Here is a 27,450-nt window from a genome sequence, read left to right on the forward strand (position 1 = left end):
CCAGCTTTTGGTACCTTTGGCAGTGTGGGCAGGTGCCAAGTCCTGCTGGAAAATGAAATCAGCATCTCCATAAAGCTTGTCAACAGAAGGAAGCATGAAGTGCTCTAAAATTTCCTGGTAGATGACTGTGTTGACTGTGGACTTCAGAAAACACAGTGGACCAACACCAGCAGATGACATGGCAGCCCAAATCATCACAGACTGTGGAAACTTCACAATGGACTTCAAGCAACATGGATTCTGTGCCTCTCCACTCTTCCTTCAGACTCTGGGACCTTGATTTCCAAATGAAATGTAAAATTTGCTTTCATCTGAAAAGAGGACTTTGGACCACTGAACAACAGTCCAGTTCTTTTTCTCCACAGCCCAGGTAAGATGCTTCTGACGTTGTCTCTGGTTCAGAAGTGGCTTGGTAGCCCTTTTCCTGAAGACGTCTGAGCGTGGTGACTCTTGATGCACTGACTCCAGCTTCAGTTCTCTCCTTGTGAAGCTCTCACAAGTGTTTGAATCAGCTTTGCTTGACTGTATTCTCAAGCTTGCGGTCATCCCTGTTGCTTGTGCACCTTTTCCTACCCAAATTCTTCCTTCCAGTCAACTTTGCATTTAATATGCTTTGATACAGCACTCTGTAAACAGCCACACCTTTCAGTAATGACCTTCTGTGACTTACCCTCTTTGTGGAGGGTGTCAATGTTCGTCTTCTGGATCATTGTCAAGTCAGCAGTCTTCCCATTATTGTGGTTTCAAAGAACAAGAGATACCCAGAATTTATACTGTAGGGATGGTCATTTATTCAAACTCAAATGTAAATATTCTAATATTTTGAGATACTGATTTTTGACTTTCATGAGCTGTAAGCTCTAATCATCAAAATTAAAAGAAATAAACATTTGAAATATATCAGTCTGTGTGTAATGAATGAATATAATATACAAGTTTCACTTTTTGAATGGAATTAGTGAAATAAATCAACTTTTTGATGATATTCTAATTATATGACCAGCACCTACATACACACACACACACACACACACACACACACATATATATATATATATATATATATATGCACACACACACACACACACACATACATAATTTTTTTATATATATATATATTTTTTTCTGTTTTTTGGGTTAACGTGGCAGAATAACTTTGTATGTAGATTTGTATGTCGTATGAAAGTCACATTACCTGATTACATGATTATGTTTATTTCTTTGAGTGGCATTTAGTTTTGATCTTTGCATTTTTGTATTTTAATCCTGTTTTGAGTAAAATGTGAAGTTTGATTCATGCTTTTGGGGCTTGAAACCATGACTAACATTATACAGTAAGTGGGAGCCAGGGAAAAATCCATCCTGTGAAAGTAGTGAAATGTCATAGCTGCTCTTGCTAACTGATTATTTCTGGTTCAGACTGTATGTGAATGGTGATGATGATCTGCAGTGCATCAGCAGGATCTTCTGCACAGTGACTTTAGTTGGATTTCTAGTCTCTTGTTCCTGTGGAGTTGGAAGCAAATCTAAAAGAGCAGCTGGCAGCTTCAGACTGTGATGTTGATTTATTCTGGCCACATGATAAGAGCCGCAGGCCGGAGGTTGTGTGGATTCTGCCCGGGAGGAGTCAGACACGCGCTCGACTGAAGAAAATGTCCAGTTTCATGGTGCTCGTATGGCCGGACTGATATGAAACCGTGGTCTGTGAAGAGCCTTAATGCATTTCTGACAGGATGCGGCAGCAGGTCTTTTATTTCTCAGGCCATGTCTGTCAGTAAATGGCAGCGCAGCAAGAGCGAAAGCGAATAGAGAAAGAAAATAGAGATGGGGAAAGTGAGTGAAAAACTCTGCAGGGTAGTTGTGACAGTGTTTCAGAAAGAGATGTGATGCACACTTATACTCTGTTCTAAAACACAGTGAGCCGCCTATATAGACAGCATTTTAAAGCAATTCAGGACACTGAGGCTGTTCCAAAAGATTCTTTTAAACTTTTTGTTAAATTACATTACAATGCACAAGCATGCATTTACATTCCATTTACATTTAGTCATTTAGCAGAAGCTTTTATCCAAAGCCACATACAAATGAGGAAAATGGAGGCAATCAAAATGAACAAAAGAGCAATATGCAAGTGCTATGACGAGTCTCAGCCTAACACAGTACACATAGAAAGGATTTTTTAAAATGATATAATAAATAAAAAGAAAACGGACATAATAGAAAAAGAATAGAACAAGTTAGTGTTAGAGGCCTTTTGCTTTTTGTTAATTGTATAATAAATAAAAAGAAAACAAATAGATAGAATACAAAAAGAATAGAGAAGCTAGTGCTAGTTTTTTTGTTTTTTAAAGAAAACAAGCAGATAGTATATGAATATGTGATGTTGTCTGATTTTTGAGACTTATTTCGGTCAAATTCAAGGCAGCATCACATGTAAGCTTGCGCATTGCATTCCTGTAGCTCAAACAGTAGATTATGGTGCATGCAACACCAAGGTCATAGGTTCAATTCTCAATGAATCAGTAATCAAACATATACCTTAAATGCAATAAAATTAATTTTAGATAAAAGCATCTGCCAAATGCATAAATGTAAAACAGGGTTATTATAGTTAACTAAAATTGAAATTAAAACCTAAAATAAAATACTAATAAAAAAATTACAATTATTTAAAAAAAATTAAACCTAAAATTAACAAATTAAAAAAAGAAAATTCTAATCTGAAATGAAAACATTTTCATTACTCGAAATAAATAATAATAATAATTACTCGAAATAAATAATAATAATAAATAATAAATCTCAACTGAAATAAATATATTTCCAGGGCAGTATCTCATTTTAATTTAGTAGAACTTGATGTACTAAAATAACTAAAATTGAAATAAAAAATTATAAAAGCTATATAGACATATTTTAAAAAACCCTACTGAAAATGATAATAATACACAAAAATACAACTAAAATTTTAACTAAAATTGAAATGTAAAATAAAAAGTGATTCAAAATATGAATAATAGCATCTCAGTAATACTAAAACAATAACACTGATGTAAATTGTAATGCATTGCAAAATGCTCTATAAAAGTGAAGGAAGTTCTTACTAAGTTGTAGTTTATTAAATGCTGAAATATATATTAAATATAAATTCTTATTAGTGTTTCACAAATTAATTATGGGTGAAGTTGACTTCTGAGGTTGTATTTCATTTAGGATGCTGTCTGTGTAGACTGACCTGATGTCGGAGCAGAGGTAATCGCACGAAAGCTGCAATGAAAATATTATTTTCTCTGAGAATGAAACCACAACAAAAGTGTTACTGCAGAGAGCAGCGTTTGGGGAGAAAAAATCTTGCCCACTTCACAGATCACAGGCTGACAGGCAGAGAGGCTCTTTTGAGTCTTGAAGAGTGACGTGTAGCGTCTCACTGCCAAAGCAATTTGTGCAGCGCTGCATTCTGTGCACGAGGCTTCATTACAGGAGCTGCTGGGTCATCGGCCCGTCACTCAATCTTTCAGTCATCCCACCCATTTAAAAACAGATCATTCAGTTTTTTAAGTTTCAAACCCTCTGCTTGTGACTCTCGAAAAACAAAAATATTTAGATTTATGTAGTTGCATTGAATATAATACTTCCATCTATTTGGATTACACAGTTTTAACCCAAACACAATAATAATAAACATAATGTGATGCATATTTGTCATGTATATTGTAATAGATTTCTGTAATTGCACTAATAAACTGAATGCGTTTAAAATTCACAGTAATCAGGTTTATATGTTTATCATCAATTACGCCATTTTTTTTCAATATAATGAATTTTATTTTAACTGAATATCGTTTGTTTCACAGCTAGACATATTTTAAGCATGTTCATTATTTTTTTAACTGAATGAAATATATATTTATGAAAATATTTATTGAACAGATTTGTGCTAAATGTAAGCAAGTAAAATAAATGCATGTTGAAAATATGATTATTTAAATAAAATCAATGACAAATGTCTGACAAAATCATGCATCACTTTAAGCTTATTAGTTTATTTATGTTAAAACTGTGTAATACAAATAACATAATAATGAGTAAATAATGACAATGTTCATATTTGATTGTATGATTCCTCAAAGTATCGTGAGATTTTATTTTATTTTAGCTGACTTCAGAGTTGCAATTCCAATAGAAATTTAATATGCTATATATATATAATTTTTTATTTTATATATATATATATATATATGACGTAGGTCTGTGTTGCCTATTATTATTATTATTATTATTTATTTCGAGTAATGAAAATGTTTTCATTTTAGATTAGAATTGTATTTTTATTTTTAAAATTTGTTAATTTTAGGTTTTAATTAAAAAAAAAATTGTCATTTTTTATTAGTATTTTATTTTAGGTTTTAATTTCAATTTTAGTTAACTATAATAACCCTGTTTTACATTTATGCATTTGGCAGACGCTATATATATATATATATATATGTATATATATGCATATCTATTCCATATCTACTATAATATTACAAAATATAAAATATAATATGTTGTTTGCAAAAAAAGTATTTTGGCCAGAATAAACTTTTTTAAAACTATTTTTGAATGGCTATCAATGAAAAAAAGTGGCTTTTTACTCACATAATGATGTAGTTATAGCATCCATCAGCAGCAACTAAACCTGGCCGATTACTCAGCACATGTTTGGACATTTTGTGATGTCTGGACACCCGTATTAGCAGCAGCCATTGAAAACCACATATTGATGGAGCACTAGTGTCAATCTGTCTGTTTTTGGTTTGTTTTACGTTATGTTCATTCTCCAGGGCTTTGTCTGCATCTAACTGAACAGTGCGGCTCCTAAGCGCTACAGAATCACAGATTGATTGTGTTGGCAGACTGTGAATGTCGGTTTAGTATGCATGTGCAGCGTGAAGCATGCAAATTTCATTGGAACTAAATTTCAGCTGAGCTTCCCAGTAGGATTCGCTCCAGGAGCTCGACAACATTATAATGAGAAGCTGAGCTGAAGTGGAACTGCTGTCAGTCTCTTTGTGTCTGATGATGACACGTTCTCTGTTCGTTCTTCAGCTTCTGATTCAGTCTACAGACGCCGGTTCTTCTGAAGGGCAAACTCACGTCTTACACGAGTAGAGTTTTGAGAAAAACCCTGAGCATCTGCAGAGGGACTGAGAACGTATATTATTTTTTTCAATTTCATTAATTATTTATATTATTTATTATTTTCTGTTTATTTTATTCCTTTTTCCAGTTCAATATCAAAAAACAAACAAACAATTAATTTGACTTTTTGCTGAAAATCCACTCTTCTGCAGCTCTGACTACAGTTACAGTACTTTTAAAATGTGTTCAGTCTTTTTTGTAGCTTGAAATGGTCATTGATTGGAAAAAAAAAAAAATCTGCATCAAGAGTCTTCAAATATTTATTGTTTCACAGTAAAAAAAACAAACAAACAAAAAAATATAAGATATAATAAATAATAGCAATATAATAATACATAATAATATAATACAAGGATATAAGTATATAATGACAAAATGTAAATTTTTGATCGAGTGGTTCCTTAAAAAATATTGTAACATTTTATATTATTTTTATTCCATTTCATTTCATTTTACACATGCAATTCCGCAAAGTTGAGGATATAATAATGAGTAAATAATGACAGTATTTTTTTTTATTGAATGATTCCTTAAAATATTGTAAAATATTTATTTTATTTAACTATTTCTTGAATTATTGTAAGTTTTGATATTTATTTTATTTTGACTTCAGAATTGCCAACCCATTCTCACTCCCAACTCGTCACATATTGAAGCTTGGTCAGGACCACTTGGCGTCGCTTTTTGACGCTCAAGGTACCCTTTAGCGTCATTTTTCGACTTGCAGGGTCCTCCATTGCTTTAAATAGGAAACCCTTAGCGTCAATATGCCGATGCCATACTGGGAATTTTATCGTCATAATTAAATTATATATTGGGTAATAACATTGCCATTATTGCATATATGTTGGGGTGTGATTTTTCAATGTAAACAGCCACAACAGTTTTATTTATATTACATTATTTACACATTTATGAGCACATAACCCAACCCCTGTCCCTAACCCTACCATTTGTCAATAAAACACAAGATATAACAGGCAAATACAACTACCGTCATAATTTACTTAAAAAATATTAATATTGCAAGTCTTCCGAGGCAAAACAATTGATTTGTGAGAGGAATAGACGCGATCGCCGTCTCAGTCCGTCGTTAAGCTCATCCTGTATGCTGCAGTCTGTGAGCGAAATCAAAAAATGCCACCAGAAGAAGCCTTACGTCAGCCTTGGTTGTGAAATGCTATTGGCTCTTGTGTGTCTCGTGACAGATTGCGTCATGCTGCGGGACGGGAGTATCTTTTTGAATGAGATGTGAGCACGTTAACAGAGCGGGATCATTTTCAGCAATTAAAACCTTATGTTTTTCTCTCTTCTTCTCATAAAGACTTCGTATGGCTTCTGAAGACTTGGAATGCAACACGACTTGTTTGTAATGCTTTTATACTGCTTGTTTATGCTCAGTTTTTGCAATAAATACCTGTGACTGCACTTATATATTCCTGTTACGTGTTTTATATTGTTCAGAAGTGGGTAGGTTTAGGGTAGGGGTGGGTTAGGTGCTCATATAAAAGTATAAATTTATATAAAATTATTTCTATTTTTTACAAATGCATGCAAACCATTAAACTAAGACAAACAACTGAAAACAACGGAGGAGAACGTGTTGTCATTTTCCATAAGCGTCTTGACCTGACGCATAAAGCAAGCAATTGAAAGCAATGGAGATCCTATTTTGTCATATACTGACGCCTAGGGGCACTTTTGGCGTCTTCATAGTGACGCGAAAGGCGTTTGACCATGCTTCAGTTTTTGACGCCTTGGGAGTGAGAATGGGTTGGAATTGCAGATGAACAGAGAGGCAAAGTTGAAGATCTTTTTTCAGTTTTTTTTTTAAATGTTACTTGTACATGAGCTTTTTAAAAAAATTTGTATTAACTTATTTTTATTTTGAACCGCAACATTGCATAACGTACAGTATCACAGTTTAACATGTTAGTCCTTTATATTCCAGCTACATTGACAGTAGTTCAGTCTTAATTATATTGGACATGTTATGCAGAAAATGAAAACATCCAAGTACACCTAGGAAAAGCAGAAAAAAAGAAAAACATTAAAATAAATAAAAATAAGGTGGATAGAGAAGGGGGATGACCATGCTTGTAACAGTATAGCTCATTATTGAAATATTAAAGGCATAGCAGGGGCCCACCTCTTTAGAAAAGTTGTTTTTTGAAGTCGCAATGCATATGTGACCCTGGAGCACAAAACCAGTCTTAAGTCGCCGGGGTATATTTGTAGCAATAGCCAAAAATACATTGTATGGGTCAAAATTATAAATTTTTCTTTTATGCCAAAAATCATTAGGATATTAAGTAAAGATCATGTTCCATGAAGATATTTTGTAAATTTTTTACCGTAAATATATCAAAACTTCATTTTTGATTAATAATATGCATTGCTAAGAACTTCATTTGAACAACTTTAAAGGCGATTTTCTCAATATTTAGATTTTTTTGCACCCTCAGATTCCAGATTTTCAAATAGTTGTATCTCAGCCAAATATTGTCCGATCCTAACAAAGCTTATTTATTCAGCTTTCAGATGATGTATACATCTCAATTTCGAAAAATTGACACTTAAGACTGGTTTTGTGGTGCAGGGTCATATATGTGATTTGTTCCGTTTCGTACAGCTCCCACACTTTTTGAATCCTGGAGGGTCAGGTTTTAACCTTCTGCATGTGATGCATTTAATAGCTCCGGCATGTAGAATTTGTAATAAGTATATTTTGGATCTACCCTCAAAGCCCTCTGGGCATACACCTAGGAGGGCAACCATGGGATCTTCGGGGATTTCATGATGGAAGATTTCTTTAAGAGCATCAAATACGTCTTTCCAATAGTTTCTTAATTTTGGACATGACCACAAAATATGGGTGTGGCTACCGACGTTCTGTCCACAGTTTCTCCAACATTTGTCAGAGTAGGAAGGATTCCGTTTTGCTATTATCTGTGGGGTTCGAGTACATGAGCTTTTAGATAACGTATATTATTGCCAAAAAAACTAAACACAATAAATTGCTCTGGCAGTCCTTGCTGAACCTATTCCTTTTAAGAACACTGAGCTTCAGTAATACCCGGAGACTCTCTGTCCGCTGTGATTTACCAGATCATATTAATAGATGACAATTAAAGCACAGTGTGGAGCTGTCCTCTTTCATGTGTTTCTAAATTTACATCTCATTTTCTCTCTCTTTCTTCATACCTGCTTTCCGCCGGCCTCACGCTGCTGAAGGAAGTGGAGGTTGGTATCTGTGTTTCTCTGTGTGTGTGTGTGATGTCTGTGTTTCACTGGAGGCCCTCAGGGGCCCGACTCATTAACAATCTGGTTTACTGACAGTATATGTTCAAGCCAATAACATTAATCAAACATCTCCAACACCCTGATTCATTTGACTGATTTACAATTTCAACTGAATTTTAATTAAATATTGTGTGTAACAAAGGAACATTTTAGCTGTTTGTTCTAGATCAGGATAAAATACCAGATTTTGAATGTGTTTTATTTTACGTCATACATGTGATTATATAATGATTTCTCATCAGGATGACTACATCCGTACGCTGGAAGGTCCACAGGCTTCAGATGAAAGTGAGTAACACAACATACTCTTCGCTTATAAAATATCAAAACCTGTCACGTCAAAATCAATGAAAAAAATAAGATCGAATATTTTGCTCAGAGAAAATGAAGCCTAAATGAATCTTATGTGTTTATACTTTTTTATTTTTATAATAATTATCTAAGTATTTTTTTTCATCACTCTAGTTTTTTCGTAATGCCTTTAAAAGATGATTCAAACCAAAATTGTATTTTTTTGTATTTTTTTTTTAATTAAAATTCACATTCACATTTCAATAATGAGACAATTGTCATGAAAATATTACAATGCAAAAACAGTTCTTGATGAGACTAAAAATAATCTTTTTTTTTTTAATCAAAGTGAAATTTCTTTTCTTTTTTTGCCTATAATTTTGGAGAGACATTACCATAAATAATTATATCTTTAGCACATTAAAATTAAAGTTGAAAAGGATTGTCAGTGGTATTTTAGTATCATTGAGATACTACTGTACTTTTAATTAGTTTTTATATATTTTTAATTTTAAAAGTTTTTGTTGTGTTTTTGTCTTTTTTTTTTATATCTACATAGTTTTTATACATTTTTTATTTCAGTTTTAATGCAGTTTTTTGTTTTTAACACAGCAAGTTAAACAATGATAAAAGGTACTTTTTTATATTTTAGTTTTTTTTTATATTTTATATTATTTCCGTTAATGTTTATTTTAAGTAATAACATTTTTTTTTCCAGAGCCAACTCAAAAACTAATCAACTCTAAGTATTTCTTAAAGTAAATCTGTAAAGTAACCAATATTTCTGCTTTGCTCAGGATAAATCCGCTCGGTGTGCATCCGAAGCGCTCTGGAGCTCTGACTGCATTTCCATTTTTACACAAATATAATCCGTCTTCACTCATAAAATGCATTTATTCTGCTGCTCGTAACATCAGAGAGGAATCGCTGCTCTCTGCAGACGTTCTCATGCTTCAGTCCCTGAAGCTCCAGCGTCAATCTATCCATCATGATATAGAAAAACAATTAAAGATCACAACCATGTGCTTTTAATGTGCACTGAAAAAAACATTTTGAAACAGTTTTCACTTATTTTTCACTCAGTAATTATCAGGAAAAAAAATTATAGATGTATAGATGCAGACATTTACATTTAGTCATTTAGCAGATGCTTTTATCCAAAGCGACTTGGAAGCAATCAAAATCAACAAAAGAGCAATAATATGCATATGTGTTATAACAAGTCACAAAAAAATATTTTTAGTCAAATTTAAACGCCTCATCCTGTAAATACTGCATACGTCTTTGTAGTTCTCTTGTGTCTGATTTATTTGAGCGTTTTTACTTTGTAGCTACATGATGTTCTTCTGGTGGCTGCATTTTTCATATTTATCCCCAGACAGCTCTGTTTGAACACGTTGTAATCTGTCATGCTCGCGTCTGCTTACAGTGAATATTTCATGCCTATATGGAATTCATAAAAGCTCTAATATTGGAGAATGTGTCTGTCTGCTGCTGGCCAATGACTGTAAACTAGTGCTGTCATATTGACTTCACGACCTGCAGACAATTATGCAGTAACTGTCTGAAATCCCATCTAATGTGGCAGTAATTACAGGCCCAGCGGGACTCAACACACATCAGATCACGGATCAGAAAGGGCTTTTGTTTGAGAGCGCAGATAAAAAGGGTGAAAACGGGATCTTGAGGTTTTTACAGGAGCGGCTTTGCATAATTTAATTCAGCAGCTCCCTTTGGTCAGATTAATTGATTTATAGTTGGATCTAGTGTGAATCTACACTATAGTATTGTTTCAACTAGAGCTGCCAAGCAATTAAAATGTTTACCTAATGTGCTGATTAATTATATTGCACATTACTTAAAAAAAAAAAAAAAAGAAATTACACCAAAAGATCATTTAAAGTCATTATTGTGTTGAATAAAGCATTGAATATCCATTTTAAAAAGTAGCTTTAAAAAGTTTTTTTTTCAGCATTCATAAATAAAGATAATAAAATAGGTATTAATGTTTTTTTACAAAACATTAAATGTTGAAATATGAAATGATTGATGAAATTATGATGAAATGCCATTCATCATTGCCATTAGGAGGCAGCGAGTCTTAATGAGCGAGTCATTGAATCATTCATTCAACCGGCTGATTCATTCAGAAACAAAGCAAGTGACTCTATTTATGAATGAATCACAGAATCATTGGCTCACTCAATTCATTCAAAAACTTAATGTATTCAGAAACGAAGCAAGTGAGTGTCTTTTATGAATGAGTCACTGAATCATTGGCTCACTTGATTTGTTCTTTTAAAGAGCTGATTCATTCAGAAACGAAGCAAGTGACTGATATTATGAATGAGTCCATGAATCATTGGCTCACTTAGTTTGTTCAAAGAGCTGAATAATTCAGAAACTAAACAAGTGACTGTCTTTATGAATTGTTTCACTCAATTTGTACAAAAAGCTGATTTTTCAGAAACGAAGCAAGTGAATTTCTTTATGAATTAGTCACTGAATCATTGGCTCACTCGATTCATTCAAACGCCTGATTCATTCAAAAACTAAGCCAAGTTACTGTCATTGTGAATGAGTCACTGAATCATTGGCTTACTTGATTCATTCAAATGGCTGATTCATTCAAAAACTAAGCCAGTGACTGTTTTTTTTATTACATAGTACATCAAAAAATTAAGACAATACAATTATAAACATAAAGATTAAATAATAGAAAGACAAAAAATATATACAGACTTGTTGCCAGGAAAAATCCCCATAATACTATTACATCTCAAGAAGACACAAAGAACGAAAATAAAGATACAGTTTCAATGCTTTCAATTGAACAGAACTTTGGATAGTTTGCATATACTTGTCTAAGTCCACTTTGAATAAAGAAAAGAGAGGTTTAGAGCCTGTAAACTTTTGTTTGTGAATGTGAAATTCAGCAAACACAAATTAACGATGTAATATTTCCTTATATTCTCTTTTGAGTGTTCAAATAATCCAAAGCAAGCATCTTTAAAACAAAAAGAAAAGTCACTTACGAAAACAATATTGAATAAACATGAAAAAAATCTGACCAAAATTGTTCTGTATGGTGCATTGCCAAAACAAATAAATTAAGTCTTCTTCAGAGGAATGACAAAAACAGCAGTTCACTTCGGCCAGAGACTGTGTTCATAAATGAGTCATTAAATCATTGATTCACTTGATTCGGTCAAAACCGTGTAAGTAACGAATCATCAACAGGGCAGTGCCTTAAATGTCTTAATCATTTTAACACATTGCTATGTCCAAAATTAATCACACCAAATTAACATGTTAAACATATTACGGCTCTAGTTTTAAAAGGATATTTCACCCAAAAATGAAAATTCTGTCATTAATTCATTTGTGTTCTGAAGATGAACGAAGGTCTTACAGGTTTGGAACGACGTGAGGGTGAGTAATTAATGACAGAATTAAAATGTGTGGGTTAACTATCCCTTTAACATCATGAATGTTTGCGCAGCCTCATGCCGATGCGAATAAAACTCGCAACACATCTTTTTACCTTGGGTTATGAAGATCTAATCATCTCTAGCTGTCATTGTGAGCCTTTAGGAATCAGAATGGGATAAATACGCCAAAAATATGAGTCAATGTGGACGGATGGGCGGCTTACAGCAAGAGTCCTGCGTTAAATCAAACGCCTTTGGCACTTTACACCTCTTTCTCTGTGGCTCTCGGTGTGGCGGCTCTCATAAATTTATGAAGCTTGTAAGTGTGCTACAAATCATAGCGCAGGAATTGCAGCGCTCTCGTGTTTCTATGGAAACACCTCCAGCGCAGCTCCGAGGCCTGCATACGGTCACACAGAAATCACAGGCATTACTCACCTCACGGGGTTTGAGCGTAATAATAACCCACAGCACAGTATGTGTACTGATGTGAATGTACAGTCAGACGGTCACTATCATAATACAAACCCCAACATGAACATATCATCACACCACAGTACTGTAATGTGCATGTCAGGGTTTCACAATCATGCAAAATGTGCAATTTTAAAATTGTGACTTTTTCCAATTCTGGAAAAGTCATACATTTTCTATAGTCAGTATATGTAGTATTTTATATATTTCAGCTGAAAAATGTTTCATCACCTGTATATGAATGAATTGTCCATTAAATTATTATAAGTAAATGGTAAAGTTTATGAAATCCTAGATATAAAGTAGGGCTGCAACTAACGATTATTTTAATAATCGATTAATCTGTCGATTATTTTTTCGATTAATCGATGAATCGGATTAAAAAAAAAAAAAAGCATTCATTTCCAACCCTTTATTCAAAAACAGAACTAAAATCTTTAGAAAGTGCACAAACATGTTGCTCCTTGAACATCCCTGAGCTGTTATAATAATAATAAAATAAAATAAAAATGGACTAACACAAAAAACATACACATGTATGCAAAAAATTAAATAATTTAACAACACTGCGTCGTTAGCGTTGGTATTGTATCAGACACCTGCACTTAACATTATATGAAAATCATGCTCAAATGGAGTTAATAATGTTTTTGACCAGAGAATGACGGAGATGGAGTGTTTTGTCTGTCGTTAGAACGGCTGTAACTGTTATGCAGTGCATAAGTGCATTAAGTGCATTATGCTTTCATCAACTTTTACAGGTTATATAACTTTGATTGTAGCTATATGGGCGCTTAGTTTTTTCTTGTTGTTTAATACACTTGGCCAAAATCTCAAATTAAGCGCTTATGCACATAATGCACAGGATATTTAAAACGTATATAGACAGCAAATAACTAATTCTTCTCCACTCTTCAAACACACAAAACATTATCCTTTACTGACATAGTGTTTGAGTAAAGAAAACGCTGTACTATTCAAACACCAATTATTTATTCACCCTTGCATTGCGAAAAGCAGAGATCTCATCTTCTCCAGGCTGTGCGCGGCGTCAATCTGAACGGAGGCGGGGTGAAGTTACGAGGTCTCGCTGAGAGCTCGATGATCCAATGGCGTTAAGTTTTACTGACAAGTTATTTTAATGCTTATAATTGGTTTACTATTTTTAAAACTCTCTGATTTAAAATAATAAAACGAATTATAAGCGACTCAAGTTTGGATAATTTTTCACAGCACCTGACTGGGCTAGAGTATGGCAACTGCCATACTCTGCCATACGCAAACGCCGCCCTGCTCCCACACCTTGGATGACTTGGGTCGCACGGATTTCTCTGCCTCCGCCATGTATCTTTCCTCTACCTCCGCTCGTTTTTTTTTTTTTTTTTTACTTTTTGTTTTTATTTATGAAGCGCCAAACTCTGCTAGCATCCGTGCGCGAGAGAGACCGAGTGTGTTCACTCCGCTCCGCGCTCAACTAAAGTTTTTTTTTTTTAATAATCAAACGTCTCCGCGTCGCGCGACACAACGAATCGATTATGAAATTCGTTGCCAACGCTTTTAGTAATCGATTTTTACCGATTTAATCGATTCGTTGTTGCAGCCCTAATATAAAGTTTCAAATAATTAAGTTAAATAAAATTATAGTAAAATAAAAAGTAATAAAAAACTCCATGTATTAAAATATGTTTTATTTAATATGTAAATACACTGAAAAAAATGATTCATTGAATTTACTCTATTTTTTTTAAGGTAAGGGGTTGCAATCAATTTATTTTAGCTACATTTAAATAAACAAATTTAGTTGACTAACTTTCAGCATATATTTTTTAATTAAATATAGCTAAAATAAATTGTTTGGGACCACTTACCTTAATTTTTTTTTTCAGTGTACACAGTGTTACACATTTAAAAATAAATATATAATAAATAAAAACTAAATATTAGATGAAAAGCTTAAACTTAAAAAACTCTTTAAAAAAATAAATAAAAGTTATCTTGGTAACTAATAAAGTTGAAGTGCTAAACCTAATAAAACTCAAATAATTTAAAAATATTATTTGATTATACATTTGTATTACAAATATTATTAAATTAATAATAAAATTAATAATAAAATTAATAATAAAATTAATAAATTAAAGCTAAATAGAAATATTCAATCTAATAAAGACAAAAGCACATAACAAAACACATAAATAAACTTTAAAATTTACACTTAAAATTATTGGTTAGTTTGTTAGTTAGTTAGTTAAACATTTCGTCAATATAATTTTTAATCATTTTGATTTGTCTTTCTATCCAGTAATCATGAACTGAAAATGTAATTGAAATTAATTAGTTAAAAGATGTGGAAACCCTGTATATACTGCTGTTTTCTAATATACTGTCATAGTATTTATATTCCAATGTACTTTAAAGTCCAAAGAATATTATGGAATAAAATAATTGTACTGTTTCCAAATATATATATATATATACAGTATGTATGTTCTACAGAACAGAGCAGAAATATCCTGTCAGGTTCACGGTTTGTTTATCAGTGAATAATCTGAATAATGATCAGTTGTGGCTGCCTGCGGTGTCATTGCTGATATTTGTATGAAAACATGTTTTCTGTGTTTTCTCTGGGGAATGGATGTTTCTGCGTGTTGTTGTTCTGTCTTTGGCCTGTAGTTGTTTGTTTGCGCTCTTGTTGATCAGATTATCATCACACACAGAAAACAGATGGCATATTCTCCAGCCCCATCCCTTCTTCTCTTTCCTGAGGTTTTTTTCTCTCCTCTTGTGTAGTTTTGAATTATTCATAATCAGTGCTCAGATAGATGAAAAGAGATTCAGAATTTCAGTTTTCCAGAAGAGCGTTTGATGAGATCTGCTTTATTTAGAGCCTCATATTCCTGTAACATTTAGTAGTGATCTGATCAACATTATTCCTTGGTGCAGACTTCTATAATAAGGAGGAATTCACTAATGTGAGTTGCACCTGATGTTGGTTTAGCTCCTGATTCGCTAATTGAATTATGCAAATCAGGCAACAAGTCGATCAAAAGCCATGCTGAACGTAGTTTCCTCGCAGGCCGCTTCTGAGAGCAGGATCTGATCCAGACACCTGCAGCAGCTCTTTAACATGCGCTGAGTGCATCGCCCGCTTATAAAGCTCTGCTCCATCATCTGATCATCATCTGATGAAGAACCTCTGCTGAGATCAATACAAGAAGAAAATCAAATGCTGCTTTATCCATCATAAGTGAAATGCAATTATTCTTATTTGAGTTTTCTGAGTGTGTATATCAGGGTTGCAAAATGTGCAATAGATAGATAGATAAAGAATAATAATAAAAAAAGTAACTCCATGTATTAATCTTTTATTTATTTAATACTTTAATAAATATTAATAATAATATTATTTTGATAAAGGATATTAATAAATAACACCCCACGTTTAAAAATAAAGAAATAATAAATAAAATATTATTATCCATCATAAGTTAAATGCAGTTATTGTTATTTGAGTTTTCTGAGTGTGTATGTCAGGGATAGATAGATAGATAGATAGATAGATAGATAGATAGATAGATAGATAGATAGATAGATAGATAGATAGATAGATAAAAATAAATACATTAAAAATAAGTAACTCCATGTATTTTAAAAATATTTTTATTTAATACTTTAATAAATAATAATGATATAATTTTTATAAAGGATATTAATAAGTAACACTCCACGTTTAAAAATAAAGAAGTAATAAATAAAATATTATTATCCATCATAAGTGAAATGCAGTTATTGTTATTTGAGTTTTCTGAGTGTGTATGTCAGGTATGGATAGATAGATAGATAGATAGATAGATAGATAGATAGATAGATAGATAAAAATAAATACATAAAAAATAAGTAACTCCATGTATTTTAAAAATATTTTTATTTAATACGTTAATAAATAATAATAATGTTATTTTTATAAAGGATATTAATAAATATCACTCCACGTTTAAAAATAAAGAAATAATACATAAAATATTATTATCCATCATAAGTGAAATGCAATTATTGTTATTTGAGTTTTCTGAGTGTGTATGTCAGGTATGGATAGATAGATAGATAGATAGATAGATAGATAGATAGATAGATAGATAGATAGATAGATAGATAGATAAAAATAAATAAATTAAAAATAAGTAACTCCATTTATTTAAAAATATTTTTATTTAATACTTTAATAAATAATAATAATATTATTTTTATAAAGGATAATAATAAATGACACTCCATGTTTAAAAATAAAGAAATAAAAATAAATTAAAAACTTAAACATTTAAAAAATCTTGCTTAAATAAAAAGCTAAAGCTGAAGTACTAAAATTGTTAAAAATCTGAAACTGAAAAACTGAAATAAAAATAAATTATGGCTAAATAGAAATATATAGAATATCTAATAAAAATAACAAAAGCAAATAAATAAGTAAAGCTTTAACTAAAAATAAAAACAAAAGGTAGTTAAACATTCTGTCAATGTAATTTTTATCCACATGTATCACAAACAACTGAAACTCATGAGAATTCATTTGTTAAAAGATGTGGAATAACCGCAGATAAAACTCAAATACTGCTTTGTCCTCCAAAGTGAAATGTAATTTTTCATATTTCAATTTTCTGCATGTAAAAACATTTAATCTTACATTATACTGTAAGCGTTTTGAATGCACATGTTGATTTTGAGTTCTCCCGGGTCTGACGGTGGTTTTTTGCAGGTCTGGACACCACGAAGGATCCGTGTCAGAAGGTGAAGTGCAGTCGTCATAAAGTGTGTGTGGCTCAGGGATATCAGAGAGCAATGTGTGTGAACCGCAAGAAGCTCCAGCACAGGTCAGTCACAATACAGTTCTCATCACCACGGACATCTTTTCTTTGACCTTTACAATGAAACGTTAAAAAGAACATCATTTATTCAAAATAGAAATCTTTTCTAACAATGTAAGTCTTTACTATCACTTTTTATCAATTTAACACATCCTTGCTGAATATAAGTATTCATTTCTTTCAAAAAAGAAAGAAAAAAATGTTATGACCTCAAACTTTTGAACAGTAGTGTATATTGTTAGAAAAGATTTCAGTTTTGAATAAAAGCTGTTCTTTTTAACATTTTATTCATCAAAGAAAATCCTGAAAAATTCCTATCGCACAACTGTTTCTAACATTAATAATAAATCAACATATTAGAATGATTTCTGAAGATCATGTGACGCTGAAGACTGCAGTAATGATGCTGAAAATACAGCTGCGCATCACAGAAATAAATTACAGTTTAACACATATTCACATAGAAAACAGCTGTTTTAAATTGAAATAATATTTGACAGTTTTACTCTATTTTTGATCAAATAAATGCAGCCTTGATGAGCAAAACAGACTTCTTTCAAAAACAATAAAAATCTTACTGATCCCAAACTTGAATGGCAGCTTATGTATATATAAATTTAAAAAAGAAGAAAAAGAAGTTTGCATACATGCTTTTTGTTGAGTATCATATTTTATACATTATTTTATGGCTCATAGATTTTTATCATGTTGATCATTTAGAGGCCTTAGAAACATGTATTAATTCTGAAACAAAAATCATAAAAGTTAAAAATAAAATCAAACACTTTAGTTAAAAATACTAAATATACTAATTATAATATTCACTTTTGGTCAAAAAGAAAATGTTTTGAAAATATTTGTTTAATATAATAAATTAATATGTTCTAATGTTTTCACTTTAGTATAATGAATGAGAAGTATTAATGTTAAAGGTTTAACTTTTACCTGTTTGATTGATTGAGTTATTTATTGTCATCGTGTGTTTTTTGTGAATTGTATTAAATCCAAATTATGGTCAGTTTGCCCCGGAACATATTGATTATAGCCAGAATTTCAACATAATACAAGAGATATCGGTTAAATTGAGATTATAAGATACTCCGTAGAAGATTTAATGATCCAATCATGTGCTGAACGTTTATTGCTACAGATATTACAGTAATGTATTTTGAACATGAACATCTATTTAAATAAAAGTACAAATGAACTCAAATGTACTTTTGTGTTCAGTGTTAATGGCTAATGTCTCTTTCAGTCTCTGTTCATTTGCTCTTGACTGATATTATCCACAGAACAGCAGAGTTTATGAACCCACCAAATATTTCTCATCTCTGTGTGTGTGTGTGTGTGTGTGTGTGTGAGACTTTCAGCATTTATCTGGTCCTCAGAGCTTCAGTGTAATTGGCAAAAACTAATGGGTCAGAACATTATAACCCGCCGTGTTCATATCTGCCGAAACGATCATTCATCTCTGAGTGTGTGTGTGTGTGTATGTGTGTGTGATAGTTTTTATTCTTCACTTTCACTGTTCCTCAGCAGAGGAATGATCTTCACAAGCCTCCAAAACATCTCACATCTTCTGAGGAGCATTTATTTGTTCATCTTTCAATCATCATTGGATTGCATTGCATTATATGTTTGGATCATTTCAATCTCATCTTACTAAGACATTATTGGAGATATAGAGCGACGACTTATATTTATATCATTTTATGTCAGTATCTGCTGTACTGTTATAAAGAAGTCATTGATTTACATTACAAGCATCAGAATTACATCATAGCATCTGCAGCACTATATCAGACTATATGAGCCATAAAAACCCGATAGGGCAAAAAAACACATATGCAAACCTTTTTTTTCTATATTTTGCCTAAACGTTCAATAAAATGTTCAGTTTCTAAAAAAAATTCTGGCTATTATTTCAAATATCTCCCTCCTTCATTAAAAAGCTTCTTTCGTTGTAAACATCATATGTCACACTGTATCCCAGAATGCAATGTGCTCGGCTTGTCCTTCCATGTCTGCTTCTGTTTGTCACTATATACTGTGCAGTATGCAGTTAACATTACTTTCATGCAGTAATGTTACAAATGTACAGCACAAATGTAGTAAAGTTAAAATAAAGTTAAAATAAAGTTGAATAAAATCACATTTAATAAAGTTATGTTGTAAAAAGGGTATTTTGTTTTAATGTAATAAAACAAGGAAAAGTCAAAAAAGTGAAAAACATTTTTTATGTAAAATAATTGACAAAACAGTCTTGTTATTGAATATGGAGTCGTTGAAAGCAGAAACTGGTGGATTGAGTTGGTTTTGTTGTGTTTGCTGTAGAATCAGACAGTCTGGACTGAAGCCTCACGCTAACAACTGTAAACCCTGTTCAGAGACGCCCTCGACACCTGTGTGTGGATCAGACGGACACAACTACGCCTCACAGGTACACTCACACACTCTCTCACACACACACACACACACACACACACATGTTTGTTTTTGTGAAAAGTGGGGACATCCCATAGGCGTAATGGTTTTTATACTGTACTTACTGTATGTGCTATTGTCCTACACCAACCCTACACCTAAACCTACCCCTTACAGGAGACTGTGCATGCCAACTTTCCCCAAACAAACCTCATTCTGAGTGATTTATAAGCGTTTTGAAAAGTGGGGACATGGGTCAATGTCCTGAGATGCCACCTTCACCTTGTAATACCTGTCATACCCTCATCATCATACACATCTATGTCCTGACTTTTCACAAACACACACACACACACACACACACACTGCTCTGTGCTGCAGTGAGAGCATCAAGGCTTGAGCTGGAACCGATCAAATATTTATAAGGGTGACCGCAGGAAACAGCGATTGCTCATTCAGATAGAAGAGAGAGAGAGAGAGAGAGAGAGAGGGAGGCAATTTTCTGTCTCTTACACACAAGGTCAAAATTAAAAACAGTGCATGAATCAATACAGTGACCAGGAGCAGAGCCGCCCGCCTCGTTCATCACACGCATGCGATCTGCAGAGTTTACACCGCGCTGCAGATCCATCGATTCTGTGAGGATCACTGCGGCTGCAAGAGCACTCACTCAAGTTTGGACACTTCTCCTCCTGTATACTATAAATATTATCTTGAAGTCACCCTGAGATTTTAAGTTAATATTTAAAAAATGTAACTACTCATTCACATGTTCATGGTTCTCTGATGGCCATTTGATATGCAGGTAATAGATAGCCAATTTGATTGGTTTTTATTTATAATTATTAATTTTAAAATATATTTTGTATTTTTATTTTTAAATATTTTATTCAAATTATTTTTTATATTTATTTATTTTTCATTTATTTTTAAATAATCATTTTCAATTAATTGGTAAATATTTGTTTTTGTTTTTATTTATTATTATTTATTTTTAAATATTTTTACAATTTATTTTAATGTTTAATTATTTTATTTTAGTTTTAAATACATTTTTTAATATATATATTTTAATTATTTTATTAAAGATTTTTCTAATTTAGCTTTAGTATTTTTTAAATATTCATTTTCAATAAATTTTAAATATTAAAAAATTCTATTTATTTATTTGATGCTTTTCACTGTCTGCTGCAACTCATTTCAGAAATGTTTTTGTTTATAAAATTATACACATATTTACATATTTTATTATATACATTTTTATTATTTATGTTTTTTATAATGTATTTTGTCTTATTTTAGAAAGTAGGCCATATCATCAAAAGGTTTTTATTAACATTAAAAAAATGAACTCAATCAAGTGTGTCAAAACCTTTGAGCAGCAGCTCTTTCTTCATCCTCAAAACATCTTACACATCCAAAAACACTCGTTCTTAAGTCAGAATGGTGAAAAACCATCTTCAGCCGCTTGTATCTGCTTAATTATATATGTGAGTGTTGCTTTGAGACATGAACACACTGCGGTTCTTTCAAATGAGGCTCTCTCTCGTGTGTGTGTGTGTGTGTGTGTGTGTGTGTGTGAGATCAGTGTAAGCTGGAGCAGCAGGCGTGTTTGTCGGGGAAGGATCTGTCTGTTCTGTGTTCTGGTTCCTGTCCTTGTATCAGTGCTGGACCTCCTAAAGCAGAACCCACGATCAAGACGAATCCAGAGACGCCACCCGAAATCAAACAAGGTCCACACACACACACACACACACACACACACGCACACACGCACACACACATTACTCCATCAGCTCTCACTGTAAACGTGCAGAATGATGTTTGGTGTCACAGTGAGTTCAGACATTCATGTTTTATGAAGCCTAGTTAGTTGAAATTTTAATGCATTTGAGTGAGTTTATTGTTCCTCTGCATTATTAATCTGCTGGTGTTTCTGTCTCTCTAGAGCTCTGCACTGGTCAGGATTTAGCAGATTTGGGCGACAGACTCCGAGACTGGTTTCAGCTTCTTCACGGAAATGCAAAACAGAACAACTCTGGAAGACAAAGCACAGCGTCAGGTGAAAACACAACAGAGTTTACTGCACTGTGAAGAAGTCTCTTCTGCTCACCAAGGCTGCATTTATTTGATTAAAAAATACAGTAAAATTGTGAGATATTATTGCAATTTAAAACAGCTGTTTTCTATGTGAATATCTGTTAAAATATAATTTATTTCTGTGATAAAAGCTGAATTTTCAGCATCATTACTCCAGTCTTCAGCGTCACATGATCTTTCAGAAATCATTCTAATATGCTGATTTATTATTAATGTTAGAAATAATTGTGCTGCTTCATTTTTAACATTTTTTGTTTTCACCAAAAATAAAAAAATAAAAAAGGTAATATTTTTTATCTCACAATTCTGACTTTTTTCTCACAATAGTAAGTTTATATATAACAATTCTGTTAATATTGCACAATTTTGACATGTTTTTTCAGAATTGTTAATAATTTAACAAGAGATTTACTTGTTCATGGTTCTCTGATGTCTGTTAATAGTAGTTATTATCAATGTTGACATGCAGGTTTTTTAGTTATAAATATTTAATAAAAAACATTTTTTAGTCCATTTTTAAATATTTATTTAAAAATATATTGATCTGACTATTCAGACTTTTTGTCTTGCATTTCTGAGTGTACATCTAATTACGAGTTTATATCTTGGAATTTTTTTTTTTCTCAGTACAAGAGAATTTAGTAAAAATCTGAATTGTGACATAAAAGTCACGATTACCTTTTTTTAAAATCCTGTGGTGGAAACAAGCTTCTCTAGTTTCACGTTTTTGTTGAAACTGTGATACATTTTATTTTTCAGGATTCACAGATGAATAGAAAGCTCAAAAGAACAGAATTTATTTGAAATAGAAATCCTTTGTAACATTAGAAATGTCTTTACTGTCACTTTTGATCAACCATCCTTACTGAATAAAAGTATTGATTTCCTTCAAAAAAAAAGAAGAAATTTTTAAAAGTCAGTGTCCCCTCCTCTTCTTATGATCAGTTAAGTATATTATCATGTATTATCTCTCTTGAGCTTTCATAATGCATACTGTTACACTGATTATTTTTTTAAGTTGTTGGATTATCGTTCTGTTCCTCTGCAGTGTTTGACCGGGGGCTCGTGGCCGGCTGTAAGGACTCCATCGGCTGGATGTTCTCCAAGCTGGACACCAGTAATGACCTGTTCCTGGATCAGTCGGAGCTGGCTGCCATAAACCTGGAGAAGTATGAAGTGTGTATCAGGCCCTTCTTTAACTCTTGCGACTCCTACCGCGACGGGAAGGTTTCCACGGCAGAATGGTGCCTGTGCTTCTGGAGAGAGAGTGAGTGTGTCATGTGCTTTTCTTGGGAAATGATCAGCAAAATTATGTTTCAGTGCATAAACAAATAACCACTGGGGAAAAAAGTAATAAAAGTATTTTAAAGTGATTAAAAAATATTTTAAAGAATTATTTAAAAAATATTTTCTCTGATGGTTCTTCTGAACCATAAAATTGTATCATTTTAATGTTAATATATAATTTTTTATTTTATTATTTTATTTGATCTTACCACATGTGTGATTTGAGAGATGGACTGCTGTGTAATTATTTTTTTCACATATGTTTTGCAGAACCTCCATGTTTGGCTGAAATCGAGAGGATTCAGATGCAAGAGCCGTCTAAGAGGAAACCGGGTAAATGCAATAAAATAGCAAAAATACAATTACAAGAAAATGATTAAAAATGAAGACACTTGCGGTTAAGAAAGGAAGGATATAATATGTAATGTACAGTATATGTGCAATGGATAGAAGATAGAAGACTTTTTTGAATACATCAAACCCATATAATCAGACTTGAATGGAAAATGGATGCAATGTGTTTTCTTTGTGAGTTACAGGGAATTTGTGCATTCTATTGAATATAGTTGATTGATGACATCAATATGGTTAATATTAGTTAAGTAGCTAAATGAATGAATTAATAAATACATACATACATGCATACAAAAATAAATACACACAATTTAAAAAGACTAGGAACATGAATTAAGAGAGTAAATAGTTTTAATTTATGTTTTAAAATTGTACAAATTTTGTAACCATATTAATGTTTTTGTATTTTGAAATAATTGGTTGAAATAATGCCAGTCTTGGTCGCTGTATTTATTTTCCTTGTTTAACTACCTAAGAGTAAGAAGGGAAATAAATTAATTAATTAATTAATACAATTAAAAAGACCAGAAACATGAATTAAGAAAGTAAGCATTTTAAATTAATAGTTAAATTGGTAAGCATTTTGTAACCATATTACTGTTCTTGTATTATAGAAATAATGCCAGTCTTTTCTGTAACTAACTAAAAATAAATAAATAAATAAAAATCATTAAATGTAAAATGTATTAAATATAAATAAATAAAATTAAATAAAAATTAATTGTTAATAGTTTTGAAGTGGTAAACATTTTTTAACCGTATTAATGTTCTTGTATTATTATAAATATAAAGTCTTGATCACTGTATTCATTTCCCTTGTTGAACTAGCTAAAATTTAATAAATAATTAAATATAAACAAATGCAGTTAAATAATTAAATAAATTAATAATAAATAAATAAACAAATAAAAAAATTGCAAAGAAACTGTATCACTGTAAAGTCACTTTATTTATTTAGTTTTAATCTTGTTTAATTAGCTAAAAATAAAGTATAATGAAATATAAATAAATAATAATTGCAGTTTATTTTTGTTTAATATTTAATTGAATATTTATTAAATAAATTAATAAAAGTAAATAAATACTAACACATAAATAATAATGAATAAAAACAATAAGTAAGTAAAATAAAAATACCAAGACATGAATTAAAAAATTAAAAAGTCTTAATTTCACACTAATACCTGTGTGTGTGTGTGTGTGTGTCTGCGCATGTGTGTGTGCGCGTGTGCGTGTGCGTGGGCATGTGTTTGCGTGCGTGTGCAGACATGTACATCCCCAGTTGCGATGAGGATGGTTATTACCGGAAGTTGCAGTGCGACCGCAGCCGTGACGAGTGTTGGTGTGTTGACCCTCACGGATCCGAGGCCCCGGGGTCCCGGATCCATGGAAACCCCGACTGCGGTGAGTGACCGCCATCAAAAATGGATAATTTCGATTCATACAATGCATTGTTGGCTATTGCTACAAATATACCCGTGCTACTATGTGATTGAAACTCCGTCTGTGTGCCGTAGACGAGTTGCTCAGCTCCGGAGATTTCAGCAGCGGCGTCGGCTGGGAGGACGAGGAGGAGAAAGACACGGATGAGAACGCAGAGGAAGAAGAGGAGGAGGAAGAGGAGTCCGAGCCGGGAGAGAGCGATGACGGCGGATACATCTGGTAAAACGGCTTCAGCGTCTGCTGCCCGGTGCACCGACAAACCACCCGATTTACTTCTGCTTCCTGAAACATTCCACCAGCGTTTGAGTTTGCATTTCAGTGTTTTTCATTTCTGTCATCGCTTTAACGGATGCAGGGGCGGACTTAGTGATTTGGGGGCCCTAAGCAAATTTCAGGTATGGGGCCCCCCCCCAACACAATAACTATATGTGTCCCTGCAGCACAAAAGCAGTCATAAGCAGCACAGCTATATTTGTAGCAATAGCCAACAATACATAGTATGGGTCAAAATTATACATTTCTCTTTTACGCCAAAAATCATTAGGATATTAAGTAAAGATCATGTTCCATGAAGATATTTAGTAAATTTCTTACCGTAAATATATCAAAAGTTAATTTTTGATTAGTAATATGCATTGCTAAGAATTCATTTGGACAACTTTAAAGGTGATTTTCTCAATATTTAGATTTTTTTGCACCCTCAGATTTTCAAATAGTTGTATCTCAGCCAAATATTGTCCGATCATAACAAACCACACATCAATGGAAAGATTATTTATTCAGCTTGATGTATAAATCTCAATTTCCAAAAATTGACCCTTATGACTGGTTTGTGGTCCAGTGTCACATATGCTCTTTTACGCCTAACCCTTATTTTGCTCTCTCTCTCTCTCTCTCGTAGATTATAGCTATAACTAGTTTATTTACCCCTTCACAACTTAAGTCCATAATTAGTGAACCTGATGCTGTTGTAAAACCATATTAGGCTTCCTTAATTTTTTTTGGATCACAAAAGAAGACATTATAAAAAAAATACTTGCATTACTTGTCCATTTAATGAATTGTAAGCTTCTTTAATCTTTTCACAAAAAGGATTCAAATGTCATATAAATTATCCCATGCAACTCGTTCCGTATTCTAAGTGTTATTAAGGCATACAGTAGGGTTTGCCAAGAAACAAATTTGAAAATATAATCTATTAGGCTGTTAAGAGAAAATCTCAAGTCATCGCTTTCGTGCATTTAGTGAACATTTGAGGCTCTCCATAACACAAATACACACTGGAGCGTTTGCCAAATATGTTTCGCCAATATCAGATGGGCCCCCTGATTCCCCGGGGCCCTAAGCGCCTGCTTACCTTGCTTATTGGTTAAGTCCGCCCCTGAATGGATGCAAGATTCAGATGCAAGAAAGACTCAAACTCTGCGACACGGCAAACACGAAAGCCTGGAGTTTGATGCATCATCATTACCAGGGTATTACGGTTTATTTGAGGTGATTTATGCAACAGAACTTGTTTTCTAAACCTCTGGAGATCAGGTTTACACTCACTGTACAGACCTTCATCCGTGTGAACGTGACTATAATCATGAGTTTCAGCTTCTGTCTCTCTAAAAATCATGTTTTTTACGCTCTTATGCACTAAAAATGATAAACATAATGCATATTCCCTACATTAAGGCTCAGACATGATCAGAGAGTTACTGATATTTCATATATGCTCATATGCACATTTATGACGTTTGCTCTCTGGAGCAGCTAAAATAGTCTCAAAATTAATTCTCTAATTCACATTTGCAAAAAAAAGAGAAAAATTGTAGAAAATTGTGCCAAGATACTGTATTTATGAATTGTGTTTGCATTTGCAAATCAAATTTTGTGATTATGAATAAGGTTATGAATTTATCAATTGTAAATATATCAACTTTTGTGAATGTGAATTACAATTTATGTGTAATGTATTTATTATAAGTATACTGTATATTTGCAAACATAAATTGATAAGCTCATAATCAAATTCATATTAACAAAATGTGATTTGCAAATACACAAATTTACATCCACAAAAAAAATATGAATGTTAATTTGCTTGAAGATGCTGTATTATACTGTATATATTTGCAAACATAAACTGACAAACCCTAATTTCTATTCACAAAATATGCATTGCAAAATTTAAATTCACTAAGAATAAACTTAATTCTTAAATATAAAAATATGTTTGCGCCTTCCTGAAAGTTTCTACATCAACGGATTGACTTCTTTGTGAATTTGCTTGCATTTAAGTTTATTATTAT

At 32.4% G+C, this 27,450-nt stretch overlaps 1 protein-coding gene across 1 annotated transcript in view; it reads left to right on the top strand.

Moving 5' to 3' along the window:
* Window positions 1–26,391, top strand: part of LOC131551639 (testican-2-like) — a 42,344-nt gene extending 15,953 nt beyond the window's left edge. Inside the window, exons 2-10 of the mRNA XM_058794721.1 lie at window positions 8,730–8,775; window positions 17,437–17,551; window positions 19,880–19,985; window positions 21,558–21,702; window positions 21,918–22,031; window positions 23,118–23,336; window positions 23,627–23,689; window positions 24,977–25,114; window positions 25,228–26,391. Of these exons, the coding sequence (XP_058650704.1) occupies window positions 8,730–8,775; window positions 17,437–17,551; window positions 19,880–19,985; window positions 21,558–21,702; window positions 21,918–22,031; window positions 23,118–23,336; window positions 23,627–23,689; window positions 24,977–25,114; window positions 25,228–25,376 (1,095 nt within the window). The 3' untranslated portion in view covers window positions 25,377–26,391. The remainder of the gene's footprint in view (window positions 1–8,729; window positions 8,776–17,436; window positions 17,552–19,879; window positions 19,986–21,557; window positions 21,703–21,917; window positions 22,032–23,117; window positions 23,337–23,626; window positions 23,690–24,976; window positions 25,115–25,227) is intronic.
* Window positions 26,392–27,450: the final 1,059 nt, after the last annotated feature.

Source organism: Onychostoma macrolepis, chromosome 12 (assembly GCF_012432095.1).
Source record: "Onychostoma macrolepis isolate SWU-2019 chromosome 12, ASM1243209v1, whole genome shotgun sequence".
Classification (NCBI taxonomy): Eukaryota; Metazoa; Chordata; class Actinopteri; order Cypriniformes; family Cyprinidae; genus Onychostoma; species Onychostoma macrolepis.